This window comes from Prionailurus bengalensis, chromosome C1 (assembly GCF_016509475.1).
Source record: "Prionailurus bengalensis isolate Pbe53 chromosome C1, Fcat_Pben_1.1_paternal_pri, whole genome shotgun sequence".
Classification (NCBI taxonomy): Eukaryota; Metazoa; Chordata; class Mammalia; order Carnivora; family Felidae; genus Prionailurus; species Prionailurus bengalensis.
In genome coordinates this window covers 106785733-106804609 of record NC_057345.1, presented here as the reverse complement: position 1 = coordinate 106804609, position 18877 = coordinate 106785733, and the positions used below count along the sequence as shown (strand labels likewise).

The 18877-nt window shown below is 46.6% G+C and overlaps 3 protein-coding genes and 1 long non-coding RNA gene across 6 annotated transcripts in view; 3 read left to right on the top strand and 1 right to left on the bottom strand.

The window, feature by feature from the left end:
- The window catches only part of TDRKH (tudor and KH domain containing), a 16898-nt gene extending 11233 nt beyond the window's left edge, over positions 1–5665 (top strand). For both annotated transcript variants that reach the window (XM_043576336.1, XM_043576337.1), the window contains exons 7-14: positions 522–682; positions 865–1037; positions 1256–1320; positions 1580–1731; positions 2182–2283; positions 2486–2582; positions 2760–2840; positions 3019–5665. In XM_043576336.1, the coding sequence (XP_043432271.1) occupies positions 522–682; positions 865–1037; positions 1256–1320; positions 1580–1731; positions 2182–2283; positions 2486–2582; positions 2760–2812 (803 nt within the window). In that variant the 3' untranslated portion in view covers positions 2813–2840; positions 3019–5665. The remainder of the gene's footprint in view (positions 1–521; positions 683–864; positions 1038–1255; positions 1321–1579; positions 1732–2181; positions 2284–2485; positions 2583–2759; positions 2841–3018) is intronic.
- OAZ3 (ornithine decarboxylase antizyme 3) lies at positions 5145–10825 on the bottom strand. The gene is given in 8 exon segments (XM_043576340.1): positions 5145–5391; positions 6147–6232; positions 6738–6913; positions 8025–8099; positions 8101–8161; positions 8449–8561; positions 9107–9153; positions 10716–10825. Coding segments are annotated over 7 exon segments (681 nt in total). The 5' UTR covers positions 9134–9153; positions 10716–10825; the 3' UTR covers positions 5145–5248.
- Positions 8514–18877, top strand: LOC122481181. Its single transcript, XR_006296780.1, has 3 exons — positions 8514–8619; positions 15168–15174; positions 18867–18877. It is a non-coding gene; the product is annotated as an uncharacterized LOC122481181 (long non-coding RNA).
- MRPL9 (mitochondrial ribosomal protein L9) lies at positions 11288–15185 on the top strand. Of its 2 annotated transcripts, none has more exons than XM_043576338.1 (7): positions 11288–11483; positions 11657–11813; positions 12271–12395; positions 12600–12650; positions 13642–13743; positions 14254–14337; positions 14445–15185. In XM_043576338.1, exons 1-7 carry the CDS (start codon positions 11367–11369, stop codon positions 14577–14579), a joined length of 771 nt encoding a protein of 256 aa, XP_043432273.1. In that variant the 5' UTR covers positions 11288–11366; the 3' UTR covers positions 14580–15185. The 2 variants fall into 2 exon arrangements, with proteins under 2 accessions (XP_043432273.1, XP_043432274.1); XM_043576339.1 differs by having other exon boundaries at positions 11328–11483; positions 14422–15185.

The window sequence follows — 18877 nt, the reverse complement described above, 5'->3', positions numbered from 1 at the left end:
GCCCACATCTTTCCTTTGGTCCATGTTGCAGTTATAATTGATGTCTGATTTGAATACATGGCAGATGACTAGAAGTGTAAACTTACTACTGAGTTACATAGAACGGTACACAGCTCAGCTTAGCACCTTTCTTCAGGATGTTCTTATATGAATCATTCAGTTATCCCTCCAGCCATTTTTAAATGGTGATAGCCACTTGGTTATTTTTGTAACTCTCGCTTCTGATGCAGTCTGCCCTTTTTTTTTTTTTTTTTTTTTTTTAATTTTAGAGCACAAGCAGGGGACAGGGGCAGAGAGGGAGAGAGAATCCTAAGTAGGCCCCGTGCTGTGTGTGGAGCCTGATGCAGGGCTCAATCCCACAACCCTGGGATCATGACCTGAGCTGAAATGAAGAATGGGGTACTCAACCCACTGAGCCACCCAGGCACCTCCAGTCTCCCCATTTCAACCATAGTTTTAATATGGTCACCAGGTTAGATGGTGAGGATTCTGTAGGTTAACTTGCTTATCCCTGTATTTAGTCCCTAGTCCTGACTTCTGCTTCCATGCCGATGAGTTCCTGGAAGTCTACGTGTCTGCCTCTGAACACCCTAACCACTTCTGGATCCAGATCATTGGCTCCCGCAGTCTGCAGCTGGATAAGCTTGTCAGTGAGATGACCCAACACTATGAGAACAGTCTAGTGAGTTACTATAGGGACAGGGTTGGGTTTGATGAAAAGGGGGCCTTTTTTATTGTGATATGTTCTCTTTTTTTCCTAGGGAACAACTACTTGTTCTTTTTCCTCCTCGTATTTACTGCTTATCTGTTTTTTAGCCTGCCCATCCTAACTCTCCCAATCCTGATCCCCCTCCTCATGTGCAGCCTGAAGACTTGACTGTGCATGTGGGAGACATTGTAGCAGCACCTCTACCTACAAATGGCTCCTGGTACCGAGCTCGGGTCCTTGGCACTTTGGAGAATGGGAACCTGGACCTGTACTTCGTTGACTTTGGAGATAATGGCGATTGCCCACTGAAGGACCTCCGGGCACTCAGGTCAGTGTGGAGGCTGGGGTGGAGTCCCAGCTGTTAACTCAGCCCTGGCCATCGCAGGTGGTGTGCTCTTGGCACTCATCACTGGGGGGTTGGGAAGAGAGCCTGCTGACAGAGAGCAGATGATTATCTTCTCCCTTGGGTTCATTGGTGATGTCTAGAAACACAGACTGTAAGAGGCCCTTCTGGCACTGGGATTCTAATTTGTTTCTTTCCTTTAGGAGTGACTTCCTAAGTCTTCCATTTCAAGCAATAGAATGTAGTCTGGCACGGATCGCCCCCTCAGGTAAATTGGTCACAATACCTATTGACCTTGCCTCCAAATAAAATAACTTCCTTATAGCACTTGGCAGGATTTCTCACATTCCCAGGCTTTTTGAGTTCTGGGCACTCAGTTGTCTTTTCCCTCCCAGCAGTAGAAAGCAGTAACCAGGAACACGCCTGGCAGGCAGACATAGGTGTCTTTTGGAGTAGAAATAGGTGGGTATAATCTCATCCCATCAGTAGGGACCCCTTCTTAGGTTCTCCCTGCAATCTTTTGCCAGGTGAACAGTGGGAAGAGGAAGCTTTGGATGAGTTTGACAGACTCACTCACTGTGCTGACTGGAAGCCCCTGGTGGCTAAGATCTCCAGCTATGTCCAGACTGGGATCTCAACTTGGCCCAAGATTTACTTATATGATACTAGCAATGGGAAGGTATGACTGGGGTCTACTCATTGCTCACCGTCTCGTCAGTATATTTATATCCTCATTCACTTTTTCTTTCCCAGAAGCCCTTATCTGATATTTGCTATTATTCCTGCCTCCTAAGATCCTGCTTACTGAAGGAATGTCTTTAATTTTTTTTTAATGTTTGTTTATTTTTGAGAGACAGTGTGAGCGGGGGAGGGGCAGAGAGAGAGAGAAAGACACAGAATCTGAAGAGGCTCCAGGCTCTGAGCTGTCAGCACAGAGCCCGACACGGGGCTTGAACTCACAAGCTACAAGATCATGACCTGAGCTGAAGTCGGACGCTCAACCGACTGAGCCACCCAGGCACCCCTGAAGGAATGTCTTTAAAGTATCACTCCTAACCCTGCTGTCCTGGTACCTCAGATATGCCCCTCTCTACAGAGAACATCATTCCCTTTGCATTTTTCTTCTCAGAAACTTGATATTGGGTTAGAATTAGTTCGTAAAGGATATGCAGTTGAACTTCCTGAAGACATGGAAGAAAACAGAGCCATCCCAGACATGTTGCACGATGTGGTGAGTACATGTAATGTGCTGCCCCGGGGCGAGTCTGCCCCGGGAGACGGGAGGGCTTCTGGTCACACGTGACGTGCTATGGAGGGCTTTCCTCTCAGCTATCTGACTCCACTGCCTTAACCAGAGCCTGAGGACAAAATGAGAGGGCGGCCTCTCCTTTCCCACCAGCCACTACAGTCTTCTCTTGTCTTCATCCCTGCAGGCCACAGAAACAGAGGTCTCTCTCGGCAGCATGCTCGCTGAGACCAGGAAGAGCCCTGGAGAAATAGCAAATACCCTGTCCTGCCTCAGCTTGTCAGGTACAAACCACATTTCCTCCCCAGAGCATCTTTGGGAATTACTGGTTTTCAGTGGGTCTCCACACTAGGGACAATGTTAAGACTTAGCTCTTAACAAGCGGCCACGGGGAACCAAGAAGTCCGTATTCCCTGAGTCTCAGTGGCCATGCCTAACTTCCTCCCCTTTCTGCTAAGCAGAAGCTGCCTCTGTGTCTGGTGATGATAATCTTGAAGAGGACTACTTACTGTGAAGTCAGCTGACGCCGTCTGCTGTGCCGTGTGAGTGCACCTCTCCTCTGTCTAGCAACAGGAAAGTAACCAGGGGACAGCTGGGGCTTGCTCTGTCCTCCCTTCCCTAGCCCATCTTAGCATGACTACAGCTGCTTTCCTGCAGTTTCACTCGTTCTCAGGTTGAGCCTATTCAGACTTTTGTGTCTGTGTGTTTGTGTCTTGGCAGGATTTGGTGCCTGGAGAGAGGAGCCTGTGATAAAGGGATCAATGCAGTCCTTCCTCCATTACCTACATGATCTGGCTTGCTGTGGACCAAATGCACGCTCTCCTTCTGTTGGACTACCACAAAGAGTGTGGGGTGGAGAAGAGGACAAGTACATGTCCCTTCTCCACCTGCCCGACCCCATCTTCTTCGAGTTTGCTTCCAGGCTGCTCAGCCTCTGGTCCGCTGCTCTCTGCCAGGCGATTATTGTATGCTTCTGCAAGGCTGTGTCCTTTTTGAGGCTGGAAAGCAGGCAGGTTTTGGCCAGTGGAAGTGATGATTCTGCAGACTTCTGACTCACCTCCTCAGGTGACTCTGTTAATTAAAGGAGGTTTTTGAGTGGTTAGCTCAAAGACCGCAGTTGAGTTGGGAGGCACAGGCACAAATCGGCATGATTATATTAAAAAGCCTCAGGAAATGGGAAGAGAACACTGCCTCCCAGCCTCAACTGCTGAAATGTTATTGGAGGTAGGTTTTTTGAAACAGTGCTCCAGCTATTTCCCTGTTAACTTTGGTTAAAATACAAGTTAGACAAAGAGGGCATTTCAGGAAATACTGTAAAGTGCTAGTGTAGTAGCTATATGTATACACACACACCCCTCCATGAAGTGAAAGAGAACTTCCATAGCCGTTTAAATCATTTGGGGGATTCTTTGATGAATAAAGTTCTCAAGAAAGATCTAAAACTAAATGTTGGTTGAATCAAGGTAGAAGCAGGAGTATGGGTCCTGGAATTTGTCGCACACCTTACGTGGAGGGCCCGTCTTTGAAGCGAGTGTCCATCCCATGCACAGATCCTATCCTTTCCCTAAAGGTATTTCAGAATTAAACATTCACTAAGAACCAAACCAGTTTAGGTTTGGGCTTTGTGAATAAGGACCCCACCCAAACTAGGTATTTGGAAGAGGCCTGGGTTCTGGTAGGTCTCCACTATGACCTTACTGTAAGCCTTCCAGGAGGCCATGTCTTCACACACCCCTGCATCGTGCCAGTAGCATTCAGCCAGTGAGAGCTGTGAAAGGGACTTGGCAGCAAGTGTAAGTGTGTAGTAATGCGAGTGGTGGGGTAATGGCCGATGAACAGGGAGGGCTTTTTAAGGATCTGTAAGATGAACTACAAAACTTAAAACTAGCACATGAGGATGCTTTATGCAGGGTTTTGTTTTTTTAATCTAGTAATTAGGCCTACCTATATACCGCATGGGTTTTCCCATAGCCAAAATTTTCAAAATTTATTTTCTCAGAAAACTCTCACTACCGTGTGTTAGAGAAAGGCTCCAGTGAAGGAGCCTCTCTGATGAGTTTGTGGGATCTTGGAAGAATCCTTGGAGGGCTGCCATTGATTTGACAAGGTTTCGGACCTTGGCTGCAGTGAACTACCGCGGTCCCCCCCTCCCCCCCGAAGCAGGCTCAGCCCTGGGGTTGGCAACTGCTCCACAACAGGGTCGCGAGGCCCACTAGTCAGTCACCAGGCTCCTTGGCCCCTTGGCCTTCACTCTTAAAGGAGGCCCTGATGTAATTCATTGGTAGAACTTCTTGCTGAGGAAAACAAGCAGTGCCTCATTCTTAGCCGTGGCTTCTTCCCGTGAGTACATGTCTGTTCCATTTATGTGGCCTTTATGTCTCATCAGTTCATGTCCCAGTTGGATGGGCTCCAACACATCCTGTCCTTGTCTGGAACACCCTCTTCTATTCCATATTTCTTATTTTGTCTTTTGAAATCCTCCCCTTGAGCCAAAGCTGTGGGGTCCAGCTACCTTCTTGGATTTTCTCCACATCCAAAGAGAAGGAATTCATACTTGCCTCTAATCCAATCTGAAATATGTGAAGGAAAAACTCCCAACAAGGCTTGTCTTTCTGAATTCCCTAGTCCCTGGCTTTTGCTCTTGGCAAGTACACAGTTACTGGTTAGAATAAGTAAATGGATTTTGGAGTAGAGGGGAAAGCAAAGGAACCTAAAATCCTTGGCTCTCTTCCCTCTGACTTTTCCATCATTAAACGTTTATTCTATAGTGAATTCAGTTCTGTAAGGCTAATGTTCCACTACAGCCAACCCTGCCTTCCCCCACACCCCCAAGAAATAGTGAACACTTGAGGATTGCACTACCCTTTATTTCTAGGATGAAAGGTGTCCTGAATCACATCCTGGTTCCCACTGGTCAAGGCTCCCAGCCCCTCAACAGGAATAGGCATGTTCAGGGAGGCTCACTGGGCAGGTGGCCAAGTTCCCTTTCAAGGGGATACACCATAAAGATGACATTGTCCCAGGGAGGGAGGACAGGGTGATCTGGTCTGACCACCTCAAAGCCCATGTAGCTGAAGGCCCGTAGCAGGGCACCTGTGAAAAAAAATTAGAACATTTTTTGAGGCTCTATACAACTTTCCCTGGATTTGGCTTCTTTAGGGAGTGGCTGAAGGGAAGCCATGTAGTGCAAGCATTAGGGTGATCTGCTTTGGACTAACAAACCTACACTCCACCCCTGGCTCTAAGGCTTGCTAAAGCTTTGTGACACTGTACAAGTTACCCTTTCGGAGCTTTAGTTTTCCCATTTATAAGATGGTGATCTTCCTCAGAATTTGATTAAATAAGATGATCATGAAATGCCTAACAATGATGGTGTACTAAGCTCTTGACCATCTTCTGTCCCACAGAAGCGGGGGAGGAGGGGGGAGGAGGAGGGAGGAGGTCGTAGTTTCTGGAACGTGTGCTCCAAGCATCCGGATAAACCCATTCCTATCTTCCTGGCCCTATACCCAACACTTTAACACTGTAGGTGCTTAATACATTTGAGGTCCTTTCTGTCCTACCAGCTACATGCCTTGAATAGTTCTGTTAACGTCACCAGTGCTTCCTCGATCTGGCTTCTGAAATCTACCTTCGAGGCTTTCCTCATAATCCAAGTGTAATCTGAGAACAGAGTGCTAGTTGCCTTCATTTCCTTGGAATGGGGGTGGGGATGATGGTGGTTAAATCCCTGAAATGTGTATGAGTGTGATCTTTTTTAAAAAGTCGGGGAAGAGGGTCTCCTACAAAGGAAAAGTTGCTGTCAGCTACTTCAGCACCAGGGGCCAGGAAGGACTGCCAATCCCTACCTCTGTCATTCCGGTTATTTTGGAAGCTTACAAACACCAAGTCCACGTTGGTCTTCTCCTCCACATACTCCAGTGTTGCAGTCAAACTAGGGGCCAGAAAGAGGAATCCTAGTTGATGAAATATTTAGTGAATTCAAAATCCAAACACCTACTTGAGTAGAAGAAACCTCATGGCTCAATTTTTTCCTGACCCAAGCCAGGAAATGAAAGTTGATAAGCTGGTGTTGGTAAATGTTTCTCTGAAGCCCAGGGATTACAACAGGACTGACCTCCATATCCTAGAGGGGCCTGGGGAGAAGGAGCCACTCTAGAAAGACAGTCCGAAGACACATCCTGTTGTTGATCCTCCCTTCTGTGTTTCTGAATCGGGGTCCATCAATCTCCCTGGGGGCTCTTCTCCCTTGAAGCCCAGATCGTGGCTCAGCTCACGGGCTTGCCTGCATGCCAGTTCGGTGGTGTGAAAGTATCTAGCTCCTGAATCCACCCTCATGGGTTAGCATGCCCACCACCTGATTATGACATGATGAAAGAAGGGACCCTCCTGCCTCTTCCCCGCTCACCCACCCCACTTTCCTATCAGGGCTCAGTCACCTTTCCCAGTTGCCTTGATCCAAGGCCTGATATGGGATATCCAGGAAAAGTCGATGATCACAGAGAAGGCCGTGCCAATGGGTAGAGGTTTGGGGAGTGCAGCGGAAGTGGAAGTCTAACTGTACTGGATCCTGGTGAAGCAGGGGGTCAGTAGCCAGCACCGTCAGGTTCCCAGCCTGGAAAGGGAACAAAAGAGTAACACAGTCTCCTGTTCTCATCTAGTCCTCAGGTCAGATCTCAGGCCAATTTGGCTGTGTCTGAGGAAGCAAATTTGGGGCTGACCGAATTGGAGCCAAATCCTCACTCTGTCCCTTAGTCCTAGGACCTAATTCTCTATTGTGGAGTTTTCCTTGATACCAATCTGGAAAGCAGTCAATGCAGTTGCAATATCACTGCCTGCTAACCTCACCCGAGGGGTGCACCAACACTTCAGAAACATATTTACATTACAGAGCTTTGTTTTTGTTTTGTTTTTAAGATTTTTAATCACACCCAACATGGGGCTCGAACTCACAATCCAGAGATCAAGAGTCGCATGTTCCACCAACTGAGCCAGCCAGGCACCCCTAGGGAGCTTATTCTTTTTTTTTTTTTTTTAATTTTTTTTTCAACATTTATTTATTTTTGGGACAGAGAGAGACAGAGCATGAACGGGGGAGGGGCAGAGAGAGAGGGACACACAGAATCGGAAACAGGCTCCAGGCTCTGAGCCATCAGCCCAGAGCCTGACGCGGGACTCGAACTCCCGGACCGCGAGATCGTGACCTGGCTGAAGTCGGACGCTTAACCGACTGCGCCACCCAGGCGCCCCGGGGAGCTTATTCTTTAAACAATGCCATGTCATCTGTTTACGGACTCACTGACCGTGCTCTTCCACTTTTTTTTTTACATCATGGGGGTTTTCTCTGAATTCTCGGATTTCTCAGTTAAAATGCAGAGGTCACCCACAGGCATGTTATTGTAGTATGGTACAGGGCCAAGTCGAGGAGTTCTAGGTTCTAGTCCCCTCTTGGCATCTAAACAAGTTTCCGTCCCAGAACTCTTAATTCGTTCTGCTCTTTGTTCCAACCTCCTCTTTCCCCATCCTGCTTCTCACCACCAGCTCTGTGATCTTGACTTAATATCTCTGGGCCAGAATTCTTGTTTCCAAAGCAAGTAGCTGTTCTGCGTGAGCCTCGAGATCTAAAATTTGTTCTCCAGTTAGCTAATTATGCCCCTTCTCCCTAAGGTGTCATTACAGCAAGCCAGGGGCCGCCCCCGGACAGCATCAGTGTGCAGTCCACTTACCGAGTATAATTCTTTAAGCTGGTCGTGGTCACCCTGCTCGGTGCTTCTGACCCCCTGGAGGCCTGCTGGGGACTCAGGAGCACTGAAGGCAGTAACGGGGCCGGAGTGTCAAGTCCTCCCGTTCCTTATATATGATGCTGGTTAGGAAAAGGGGGCCCAAATTAGTTTACCTCTGCATCTGAGAAGGGGAGGGGGTTCATAACTTCCAGGTACATAGGACCAGGCTCTGGCACTATCTTTTGTGGATGAGCCTATCTGCTTCCATTCTCCCAGGCCAGCCAGGTGGGAAAATTTTAAGTTCCATGCCAGCCTTCCATCCTATTTTGCTATTATTATCTCTTGCCACTTGGGAAGTTCCTTCAAATTCTCTTATTTTTCCTGACAGTTTATGTAGACAACTACAAGTAGAGAGGAAAACAAGTACCTTTTATAACAAGGCAGCATCTTCTCCCGGAGGGTGATCCGGTATTTGTAACAGTAAAGGTAATAGGCGTATGGTGACCAGATCGGGTAGAGGTAGTTCCGTGTTTTTCCCCTCTTGATATAAGAAAGGGAGAAGATAGAAGGGCGCAACCTGTTACAAGGCAGTTTCTCAGTTCAGTGCCTCCCTGCGGCAAAGTGAGGTTCAGAGATGAGTGGCAGGGGTTAGGCAGCCTGGTGTCATTGTGACCCGGTAGGCACTATGACATGGGCAAAGGGTCAGCCCTATGTCACTTCAAGACTCCACTCTGCTGCTCCTCCACCCCACCCAACCCCCTTAACTAAGCCTCCTACTCACCTAGTATGTACTTCATGGCTGTACCAGTGATTTTTTTTTTTAATTGTACCAGTACTTTAGCTTCTGTACTGATTGGTGAATAGCCCTGCCTGAACACTTGTTGAGTGCCCTCAACCTGGCCCCTTATTCCAGCGGCACGCGTGCATGTGCGCACACTCATGTAACACACACCACACACATCCCACTTCAGCAACTAAATGGTTGGTGTCTGACACTATAGGTTTCCAAAGCCCTGATCCAATGCCTGACTTGATTCATTGGTTCTCAGTTCCTATCAATTCAATATTTTTATTGTCATCCCTACCTTTAATAATCCAGGGGTGCTACACATTGTTGAACTTTCTCATTGCCCTGGAGGGTAGAAATTGCAAACTATAAATGCCTTTAGGAGCCAAGACAGCTAATGGAAATTAATGGAGCTGCTGGGTGGGGCTGTAGCAAAATGGAAAGCTCATATACTGTCTAAAATAAGCTGACAACTCAGTTTCATCCAGTTGCAGAAATGCAGACTCAGTGCTTCCAGATGATATGATTTTTCAACATAAAATGGAAAGATAGATTTTTGTGCTAAATTCCTCCAAATTTTTAAAAGGAGTGGTTATTAAAAAATAAAAGCTGTTGATTAAAAAAAAATCAACATTGTGAGCAAAATTTGATTCTGGGGCCACCAGTTTGAGACCTCTGCATATTCATTCACTCATTTCATTCAACAAATATTTATTGAAGGCCTACTGAAAGCCAGGCAGAATTCTAGGTGCCGAGATCCACCAATAAACGAAGATCTCTGCCTAATGGAATTTAGCTTCTAACAGTGAGAAGACAAAAGAAAACAGTAAACATTGTAAGAAAACTTAGGATGTTCAATGAGAACTGCTATGGAGAAAAGAGCAGGATAAAGGAAGGTCAGGAGGTGAAGGGGGTGGGGCAGGCTGGGGAAACAAATACAGTGATCCAAGTAGGCCTCATTGAAAAGATGGCATTTAATCAAAGACTTAAAGGAAGTGAGGGAGTCAGCCAAGCATCTGGGGATAAGAGGATTCCGTGCCTACGCAACAGTGGATGTAAAAGCCCTGAAGAGAGTGCCCGGTGTTTCAAGAAACAGCAGGGAGGCTGCGGTGTAAGTTCTGAGGAAAGCAGGAGGTGAGGTCAGAGAGCTAATGGGCCAGATTTGGGAAAGCCTTGTAGACTACAGTGTGAGGGAAGTCACTGTGAAGTTTTGAGTAGAGGAGTGATATGATATTATCTATGTTTTTTAAAAGATCCTGACTGTTGTGTTGTAAATAAACTGGGGAGCATTAAAGGAGATTTGCCAAGAGACTGACTACTACAGTGATCCAGGAGAAAGATGGTGTCTTATTCCAGGCTGAAGCACTGAAGGTGGTGCGAAGTGGCTGGATTCTGGAAATCGTTTAAAGATAGAACCCACAGGATTTCCTGGAGCATGAGAGAAAGAAGTTGAGTCCAAGAACTGAAAGAAGTTGCCATCAACTGAGATGGGTAAGGTTGCAAGGTGAGACAGTTTGAAGTAGGCTCTAGAGACGGGTTTAGTTTGGAGCATATTAACTTTGAAGTGTCCACTAGACACACAAGAAGAGGAGTAAACAGCAGGCTATTCGAGTTGGGCGAAGTTAGGAGAAGTCTAGGATGGAGAACTTTGGAAGTCATCAAGACTGAAGGAGATCAAAGCGGGGGTGTATACTAAGAAAAGATCCAAAGACTGTCCTAGGCGGCACCCTAAGAAGTTCGGAGAAAAGGAGAAACCAAGCAAGGAGACTGTGAAAACTGGTGAAGTAGGAAGAAAACAAAAACAAAACTGGTGTCCTGGAAGCTAAGCGAGGAAAGCGCAATTAGGAGGAGGGACAACGTTTACCGGTCAAACAAGTAAAACAACACGATGCTGAGAGCGCCCTTACACAATCTCCGCTGCCAAAACAGACCCTGCTGATCCCATCTAGATGGTCTTCTCTCGAGGGCTTGAGACTCTCGAACGGTCCAGACTCTACCACAGTTTTCTTTTTCTGTGGCTCATCTCCCTTGTGATTTTGAATTCTGCTTTAAACACGAGCTTAAATACCGCAGGTGTAAAGATTAAGGGTTAGCCTCCTCCCGGGGCTGCCATAGTTTTCCAGAGGATCCCATCCCTCCCCCACTTTTAGGCAGATCTGCAGTAAGTAAAAGGGAAAGCAGCGTCCCTCTTCCCTCAGCATCCGGTTATCACAGAATGCCAGAGCTGGAACCCTCAGAGCTGCTGCAGCTAAACCGAAGCCCCCATTTTAAAGCGAAGCCAAGAGGGACACGGTGCCTTTTCCAGCTCCCTCCATGATCTGCCAATAACTACGGGCGTTCCTGCCCCGAGAAGAAACAGTGAAGAGGGGATGAGGCAGCGCTGAAGCACGGAGCGTCGACCCAGACCCTGGCTGGGAGGCCGGTCAGACCCGGGCCGGGCCTGCCCCTCGGCTTCGCCGGCGGGAGCAGCGGCGGCTCAGGCGCGCCGCGGGCAGCCGCTGGGGCCTTTCCTGCGCCGGCGCCGGGGGCCTCCTCCGCTCTCCCTCGGCGCCGGGAACATGGCGGCGGCTGGGGCGTGGGTGTTGCTGCGAGGAGCCGTCCGGGAGCTGCTGCGGCTGCCGCTCGCGGGGGCCGCCCCCGGCCCGGAGCGCGGCTTCAGCCTCTCTCACAGTCGGGTGAGGCCCAGCTCTGAGCCGTGGCGGTCCTCGCCTCCAGCGGGGCTCTTTACGCCCGAGTATTGCTTCCGAGGGGTTCCGGCCTGAGGGTGGCGGGTTCACATTGTGCCGGCGCCCAAGGGCGCCAGGAGTTTCCCCGGGAGACTCGCTCACCCCCGCTCCCCGACTGCCAGGGCACGGTCATCGTGGAGCGTTGGTGGAAGGTACCGTTGGCTGGAGACGGCCGGAAGCCGCGCCTGCACCGGCGACACCGCGTCTACAAGCTGGTAGAGGACACGAAACACGGGCCCAAAGGCAACCTGGAGCTCATCCTCACCCAGTCGGTGGTAGGTAAGGCCCGGCAAAGGTATCTCCTACCTCAGGCTGGCCCCGTTTGGCGTCAGCTCTTTCCTGCCCTCCCCGTTTAGCTATTTCTCGCCGTTTGTAGAAATGATCTGCTCTGTATTTGAGGAGAGGAAGCCATAAAAAGTACTGTGATTGTGCCATTGGCCTCCTGCATAGAAAAAGGAACGCGAATGGGGCAACTGTGTAGAGGGGAAAGGAGGCCTAACAGCATGTGCTACAATGACTGAAACCCTGTGATGGGACAACTCTCACTTTGTACAGGGAATGTGAAACTTCTAAATCAGGCCGTAAAAAAACTAATTAGAAGTCCCTTAAGTGTTGTTCTTAGTGAGTATTAATATTTTTTCTAGGAGGAATAAGTACTGTGAGAGAATAAGAGGTGTGTCTTTGATCATCGCCTCTTTAGGAGGTCATCTGATCCAGTGTCTGTTCTCCTTGGCAGGACTTGGAGTCCGGGGTGACCTGGTCTCAGTGAAGAAACCTTTGGGCCGGAATCGACTGTTGCCTCAAGGTCTGGCTGTATATGCATCCCCTGAAAACAAGAAACTCTTTGAAGAGGAGAAATTGGTGAGCAGAGGGACTTGGAAGAATAAAACCTTAAGATTTCTTCTAGCAACTTCCTTCCCTTTGATATTTAACTTAAAAACGAAATAGGGATTAGAAGAATAGGAATCCAGAAACCCAGCCTATGTCCAGCATAATAAGAGTTTGATATTTATCATGGACTCATTTTTCTTTTCATTTTTTTCACCTTTAACTTTCTTTTTCTAGCTGAGACAAGAAGGAAAATTAGAGAGGATCCAGACCAGGGCGGGTGAGATGGTGAGTAAAAACATGGAAAGTTCTTACTTATTTGTCACTTAAGGAGTTACCAGCCTCTTCCTGAGAGGCTCCTTGATTTCCTTGAAGTATCCTGATTGCAGACACACGTGTAGGAGAAAGGGGAAATGCTTGGCTGCCAAAACTGGTTTTGAGACCTCCTGGGAGATCCTGATGTGTTGGGTGAAGTGCCCTAGCTTATTGAGTAAAGCCCCAACCCAGGTAGTAGGGGACCCATGGAAAAGTGTGAGATGAGGGCTCTGCCTCCATAGATGTTTACAGACAAGTCACAAAAAACATGAGACACATGAGAAAGTGATCAGTAACTTCAAGGCAGTAGATTAGAAGAATGACATGGACCAAAAAGGATTAGAGTGATGGAGAGGGCTTTTCTTCAGATGGGATTAGATTGGCCCCTGTGGGATTAGTAGGCTTTGGATAGGCCAGGAGGGTGGGAAAGGTATTCTTAAGGAAGAAAAAGTGTACGTAGATAATTAAGGTACGCTTTAACATAAAAGGTAGACCAGTCTAGCAAAAACAGAGGACTCATACAGGATAATACTTATGGCTGTAAAGGGAGTTGGGGTGAGATTTGTAAAACATTTTGAATCCTCGGCTGATGAATTTATATTTCATTCTATAAGCAGAAAGGATAGAGGTGGGACTGAAGGGCCAGAAGTATTGGGTTAAAATGGTCTACGAAAGCCATTCTATCCTGGGGTGTATCAGTGGTCCCCATTGATAAGTCTAACTTTGACATGGCCTGTTTCTCCTTGCTTAGGAACAACCAGGAATAGGTGACATTCTCCTTCTTTGTACAGAATCAGCCTTGAGGCAGTAGAAATATTCGCTTTCCTATTCATCTTCTCACCTGTATGCTTGTGAGGCAGACATTGTGCCTCTTTCCTGAATTCAGACCTTGTGCCTTTTGCTAACATGTTTCTTCTCCTTTGATTCCAACTCTAACCTAGCCCCTGTTTATATTTCCTATCAGACAGTGACGTTTCTCAAAAGCTGTCACCTGGAGGTGGGGATGAAAAACAACGTCAAATGGGAACTAAACCCTGAAATAGTTGCCCGCCATTTCTTCAAAAATGTGAGTGTTCCCAAGCACCAAGCACCACTGTCCCTCTGAGGGCAGAAGCTACCCCTGGGAAGGAGGCCCAGGATCGATCCCTTCGTTAGGAAAGGGTGTGATCATCCAGCTGGAGTTAGGGAAAGTGTCCTTGGTTGCAGGGTTGAAGAAGGGAAATGACTAAAGAGTAAGGGTGGTCAAAATTTGAAGACTGATAGGAAAAGATGGTGGCATCATTTATTTCCTCTCTAGGAAAAACCTGGGAAATGTGACCCACTGTGGAGTTTCTACTCTTGTGTGGAGGAAGTAATTTTGGTCTCAAGCCCTGTTTCTCTTTGGTGGATCCTCCTCCCTTTCTGAGAAATTGGGACTGAGTTTCTCTGCCACTATCTGTGGAGGGTAAACATGGTATCAGCCAGGGTAAACTCAGTTTTATTCATTCCTGTACAGGAAATTCCAGAACCTTCTTTGAGGTTGCCTAGAGTTACATCAACATAAACAGAGCTCCTTTTGGCTTTGACTTTTTTGCAGCTTGGTGTTGTGGTCGCCCCACATGCATTAAAGTTACCAGAAGAACCCATTACACAGTGGGGCAAGTACTGGTGTGAGGTGACGGTGAGTATTTCACGTCCTGTCTCCTTTTTTCTGGCTGGGTAAAAAGCTTGGTATTAGCTCTTATCTGCCCAACTAACCTCTGAGGATTCCTTTGGTTTTGTGTACAGGTAAATGGACTTGACACTGTGAGGGTACCTATGTCTGTGGTGAACTTTGAGAGGCCCAAGACCAAAAGATACAAGTACTGGTTAGCCCAACAAGCTGCCAAGGGAATGGCCCCCACCAGCTCCCAGACTTTCTGAATCTACTGTCCCTCAAAATCAGACGAGCAGAATCAGGGGCCCCTGGAGGGCACAGTCAGTTGAGCATCTGACTTTAGCTCAGGTCATGGTCTCTCGGTTGGTGAGTTCGAGCCCCACATTGAGCTCTGTGCTGTCGGTGCAGAGCCTGCTTTGGATCCTCTGTCCTCCTCTCTCCCTGCCCCTCCCCCACTCACACTCTCTCCCCAAAATGAATAAGCAAAAAAGAAGAGCTGAATCAGGAGCAGTGGAGCAACGATGGGCCATCACCCTGATCAACTCCCAGCTCTGACGAAATAGTGGAATTTTACAGAGCATATGGAGACAACAGCCGAAACTGCATATACACGTTGAATCCTCCGTATTTTCCACCTCTGTCTTGGACTGTTACCACATCTGGCCTTACTGGGGTAGTCCTGCTCAAGGAGTACCAGGCTGTAGATTTGATAAGCTGAATATTAACAGATGGAAACAGTCTGGATCTTATTTAGCCTGAAATTCACTGGAACAAATGGAAGAGCTAGTCACTGTCTCTGTCACTAGGCTCATTCTCATACACATTGAACATTTGTATCTCAAGAGGAAATAAAGAGATTGTGTTTTTACTTATTTTTTAGTTTATTACAGTCTTTACAGTTAATTTTATGCAGTTATGATTTAGTACTGCACCTTTATTTACATTTCTCTCAAGCAAATGGCACCATGTATGGTCTTTACATGTGTGCGTAAGTTTTGATAAATTTTACCTTTTTAATTTTTAGGTTTTTTTAATGTATAGTTGACAACACCGTGTTACATCCTCAGGTGTACAGCGTAGTGATTGGGTAATTCTATACATTATGCTGTATAGCTACCGTTTGTCACCATGCAGTGCTATTACAAAACCATTGACTAGAGAGATTGTGTTCTCAGATGCTGTTTATTGGGCATGAGTAGACTGGGGGCAGAACTTCCAAGTAGGTTGTACTCTTGAGCTACTGGGGTTTGGTGCTAAAAAGGAAGGGAAAATAAAATTCATCTATAGGCTATATCCCGTGGGTGCTATGGGCAAATTACTTAACAAGCTGATATGTCTTAGGTCTTAAAAGTCATTTTTGTTAGGTATATTTATAAAGCTATAAATACGAATAAGCACTTTTCTAAAGGGATCCAAATAAGGCCTAAGGGTAATTGTTGGAGAAAATGCAGCTGCAATGAAAAAAGCTTAAAAAGGGAACTTACTTTGTTTCTGTAACCCTGAAATTTTGAAAAAGATGGCATCTTGGTTTCCAGAGCAAGGTTAAGATATAGGGCTAGTCATTGGGTAATTATGGAACAGGTATCTTGATAGGAGATAAGGGAAGTAGATAATTCTGCCTAAGTTCAAGGTCTACAAGTGGAAAAAAGATCCAACTGCTGACAAATGGATTGTGCTAGTCACTCCAATACAATGTGAGGTCACACAATTTATGACTCTTTGCTGTCTTTATCAGAAGCTCAGAGAGACTAGTTTCTAACCTAATGTTTGAGCTCATCTACCACTATGAGTCCGTTAAGCACTTTGGTTCACATGAGGCCATCCCAACTGATAGAAGTCTATCATCAGTTGTGCTGAAAACTAGCCAGCCACACACTAGCCAGCAGACTCCATAACTCAAGGTATGTTGAAACTTACGACTGGTGTTGTTTGAAATCTGCCATTTCAATGATCTTCATCCCTACTGTTACTGGTGAAAAGCTCATTTAACACATCTTTCCACACCACCATGTCCCCATCAGAACATCTCTGAAACTGCCTGAGCAACAACCACAACATTCCACACAGCTCATCTCAAAAGTGTTTAAATATTTGTCATAGTGTAAGTTCCTGGCGAAACAGACTGAATTGGAAATTTGTGTGCAGGAAGTTTATGATGAAGGGATCTTAGACTGGGTTGACACCTGTAGGGGAGTCCAGGAAGACTCGGTAGAGGAGGAGGTTAAGCTGGTCTCAACAAAGACCTCCGTCAGTCCCTCTCACTCAAGCTAGGATGGCTGTGTGGAAATGTGTACTCTATTGAGGCAAGTGGCCACATACGTACCCCCACATTGGCTAAAAAGGGGCCATGTTCTTGGGTGAGGTGTCTGACTTCGGGAAAAGGCAGCTCCCAAGGGGACTCAGAAGAGCACCGTCCGCATTCTCAGCAGCTTGGGAAATGAGTGCTTCAGTCCTGAAGCGGGGAATCTGGGCAGCACACTAGGTCTTCACTATAGTCCACCTTTCGTGCTGTTCGGAGCCATTGTTTCTTGAGTTCTAGAGTGATCCCTTCAGGATTTGATGGGCCTCTTTTCCTGGGAAAACTGGTTAACAGAGGAAGGTCTGGGACAGGCCATAGCCCCTGCTGCTGTAACTTACCCTGTCTGCACTGGTACTCGTCTCCCTTCTCTACTCCCCATCTAGATTCCTACCCACACCCCCTCAACTTGTACTTCTGGTCCAAATAGGTTACCTGATAAGGTACCTGGTCATTATGCCCTTGCAGGCCATGACTGCATCTGTCCATTATCAGAATTGATACATGTGTCAGAACAGTATTTCCAAGTGTGGAATATGCTGTCTGTAGACCCCAGTGAGGTTTGTCAGGTACTGTGTTCCCTTCTTGGGAGTGAGATGTGAGAAGTAAAATTTCTCCTTTACTTTGGAGGGAACATCCTGGCATGGTCCAGACCACTGGACCTCTAAAAACATTACTGGGTATTTGCAGTTTTATGTACCACTACTTGAAGGATGTTTATCCTATCAAGGCCTCTAGTGCACTTGCCATTTCTTGCTCATCCTGTACAATTACCATGATGTCATCAATGAAGTAACGTGATGATCTGTGGAATGTCCATATGGTCCAGGACATATTATGACAGGGTGGGAGGTTTTACATGGTCCAGGTGCAAGACTATTCCTGCTCATCCCAGTAGTGAAAGTACTTTTTATGGTCCTTTCTTACAGAGATGGAAAAGAATATATTGCTCAGATTAATGGCCACCTATCATGTACCTGCGGCTGTGTTAATCTCTAGCAAAGACACCACATTTAGCATTTAGCACAGCAGATACAATTGAAATGACTTGATTGAGATCTTCCAAGAACTTTCTTATTTTACCAGGGACCAGACTAGTGAATTAAATAGTGTTTTAATGGGCCCACCATCCCTGCATCCTTTAGATCTGCAAGAGGGCCACTACTATGGTAGTTTTTATTATCTTGGCCTGAGATGGTAGCAGCAACTTCAGGAGCTTCGTGCTGGCCTTTCTAACCCTATCATAGTTAGTGTAGTTCTGCCAACTATCAAATATATCCATCTCAGTTACCCATTAAGGACCAGTGAAATGACCGTTGGGTGGATCTACGAACCCAGTAGGACCACTGAGAGCTAGACCTGGGTCTGGAATACATTTGTCACCCCCATCCCCATACATTGCCACTCTACCAGGAGGCCATGATGATGCTTCAGATCCATGGACATCAGTATCAGATAAGACCCTGTATACAACAGTTCCTCAAATGGTTGTGCCTCTTTCTCCAGCATGTATTAAGCAAATGGTCGTAAGTCCTTATAGGACCAGGGGAATTATTACCTTGAATGAAGTAATGTGATGATCTGTGGAATGTCCATATGGTCCAGGACATATTATGCTGGACCTGCAAGAGGGTCATGCTGTTCTAGGGGCCTAGCCTCTTACATCAGTTGTTTCCAGCTGAAAAACTGGTTCAGAAAGACTTCTACTTCCACCGACAGAAATCACCTTCCCATTATAAACAACTAAAAAACCAGACAAAATTATAAAAAATGTTTATGGATATTGAAAAGCAAGTAGTACAGAACTTCGTTAAATGAGAAAAGGGAAATAAATGAGATGAGCCCTATGATAGCCTCAGTTTACTGAGAGGTGTGCCCAACTCTTTTTTTTTTTTTTTTGACAAAGATACCAAAACAATTCAATGGAGGAAAGACAGTCTTTTCAACAAACGCTAGAGCAATAGGCACAAAATAAAACAACCTACATCTAACACCTTATACAAAAATTAACTCAGAATGGCCACGAACCTAGAGATAGTTTCCTGCACTGTGCTGTAGGGAGCATTGCAGAGGGGGGAATCTCAAAGCCAGAGATTAGAGCTGGTGGAGGAGGGTCATGAAGTCCCACCTCCCTTTCCCATGCCAAAGCAGTTCACAGAAAGTTAAAACAGAAGTTTAAATTTTTATTCAATCTCATAACACAAAAATATCTAGGTTCCAATAAAAAGTCAACATGGGTTGCCTGACTGGCTGTCAGAAGAGCACACG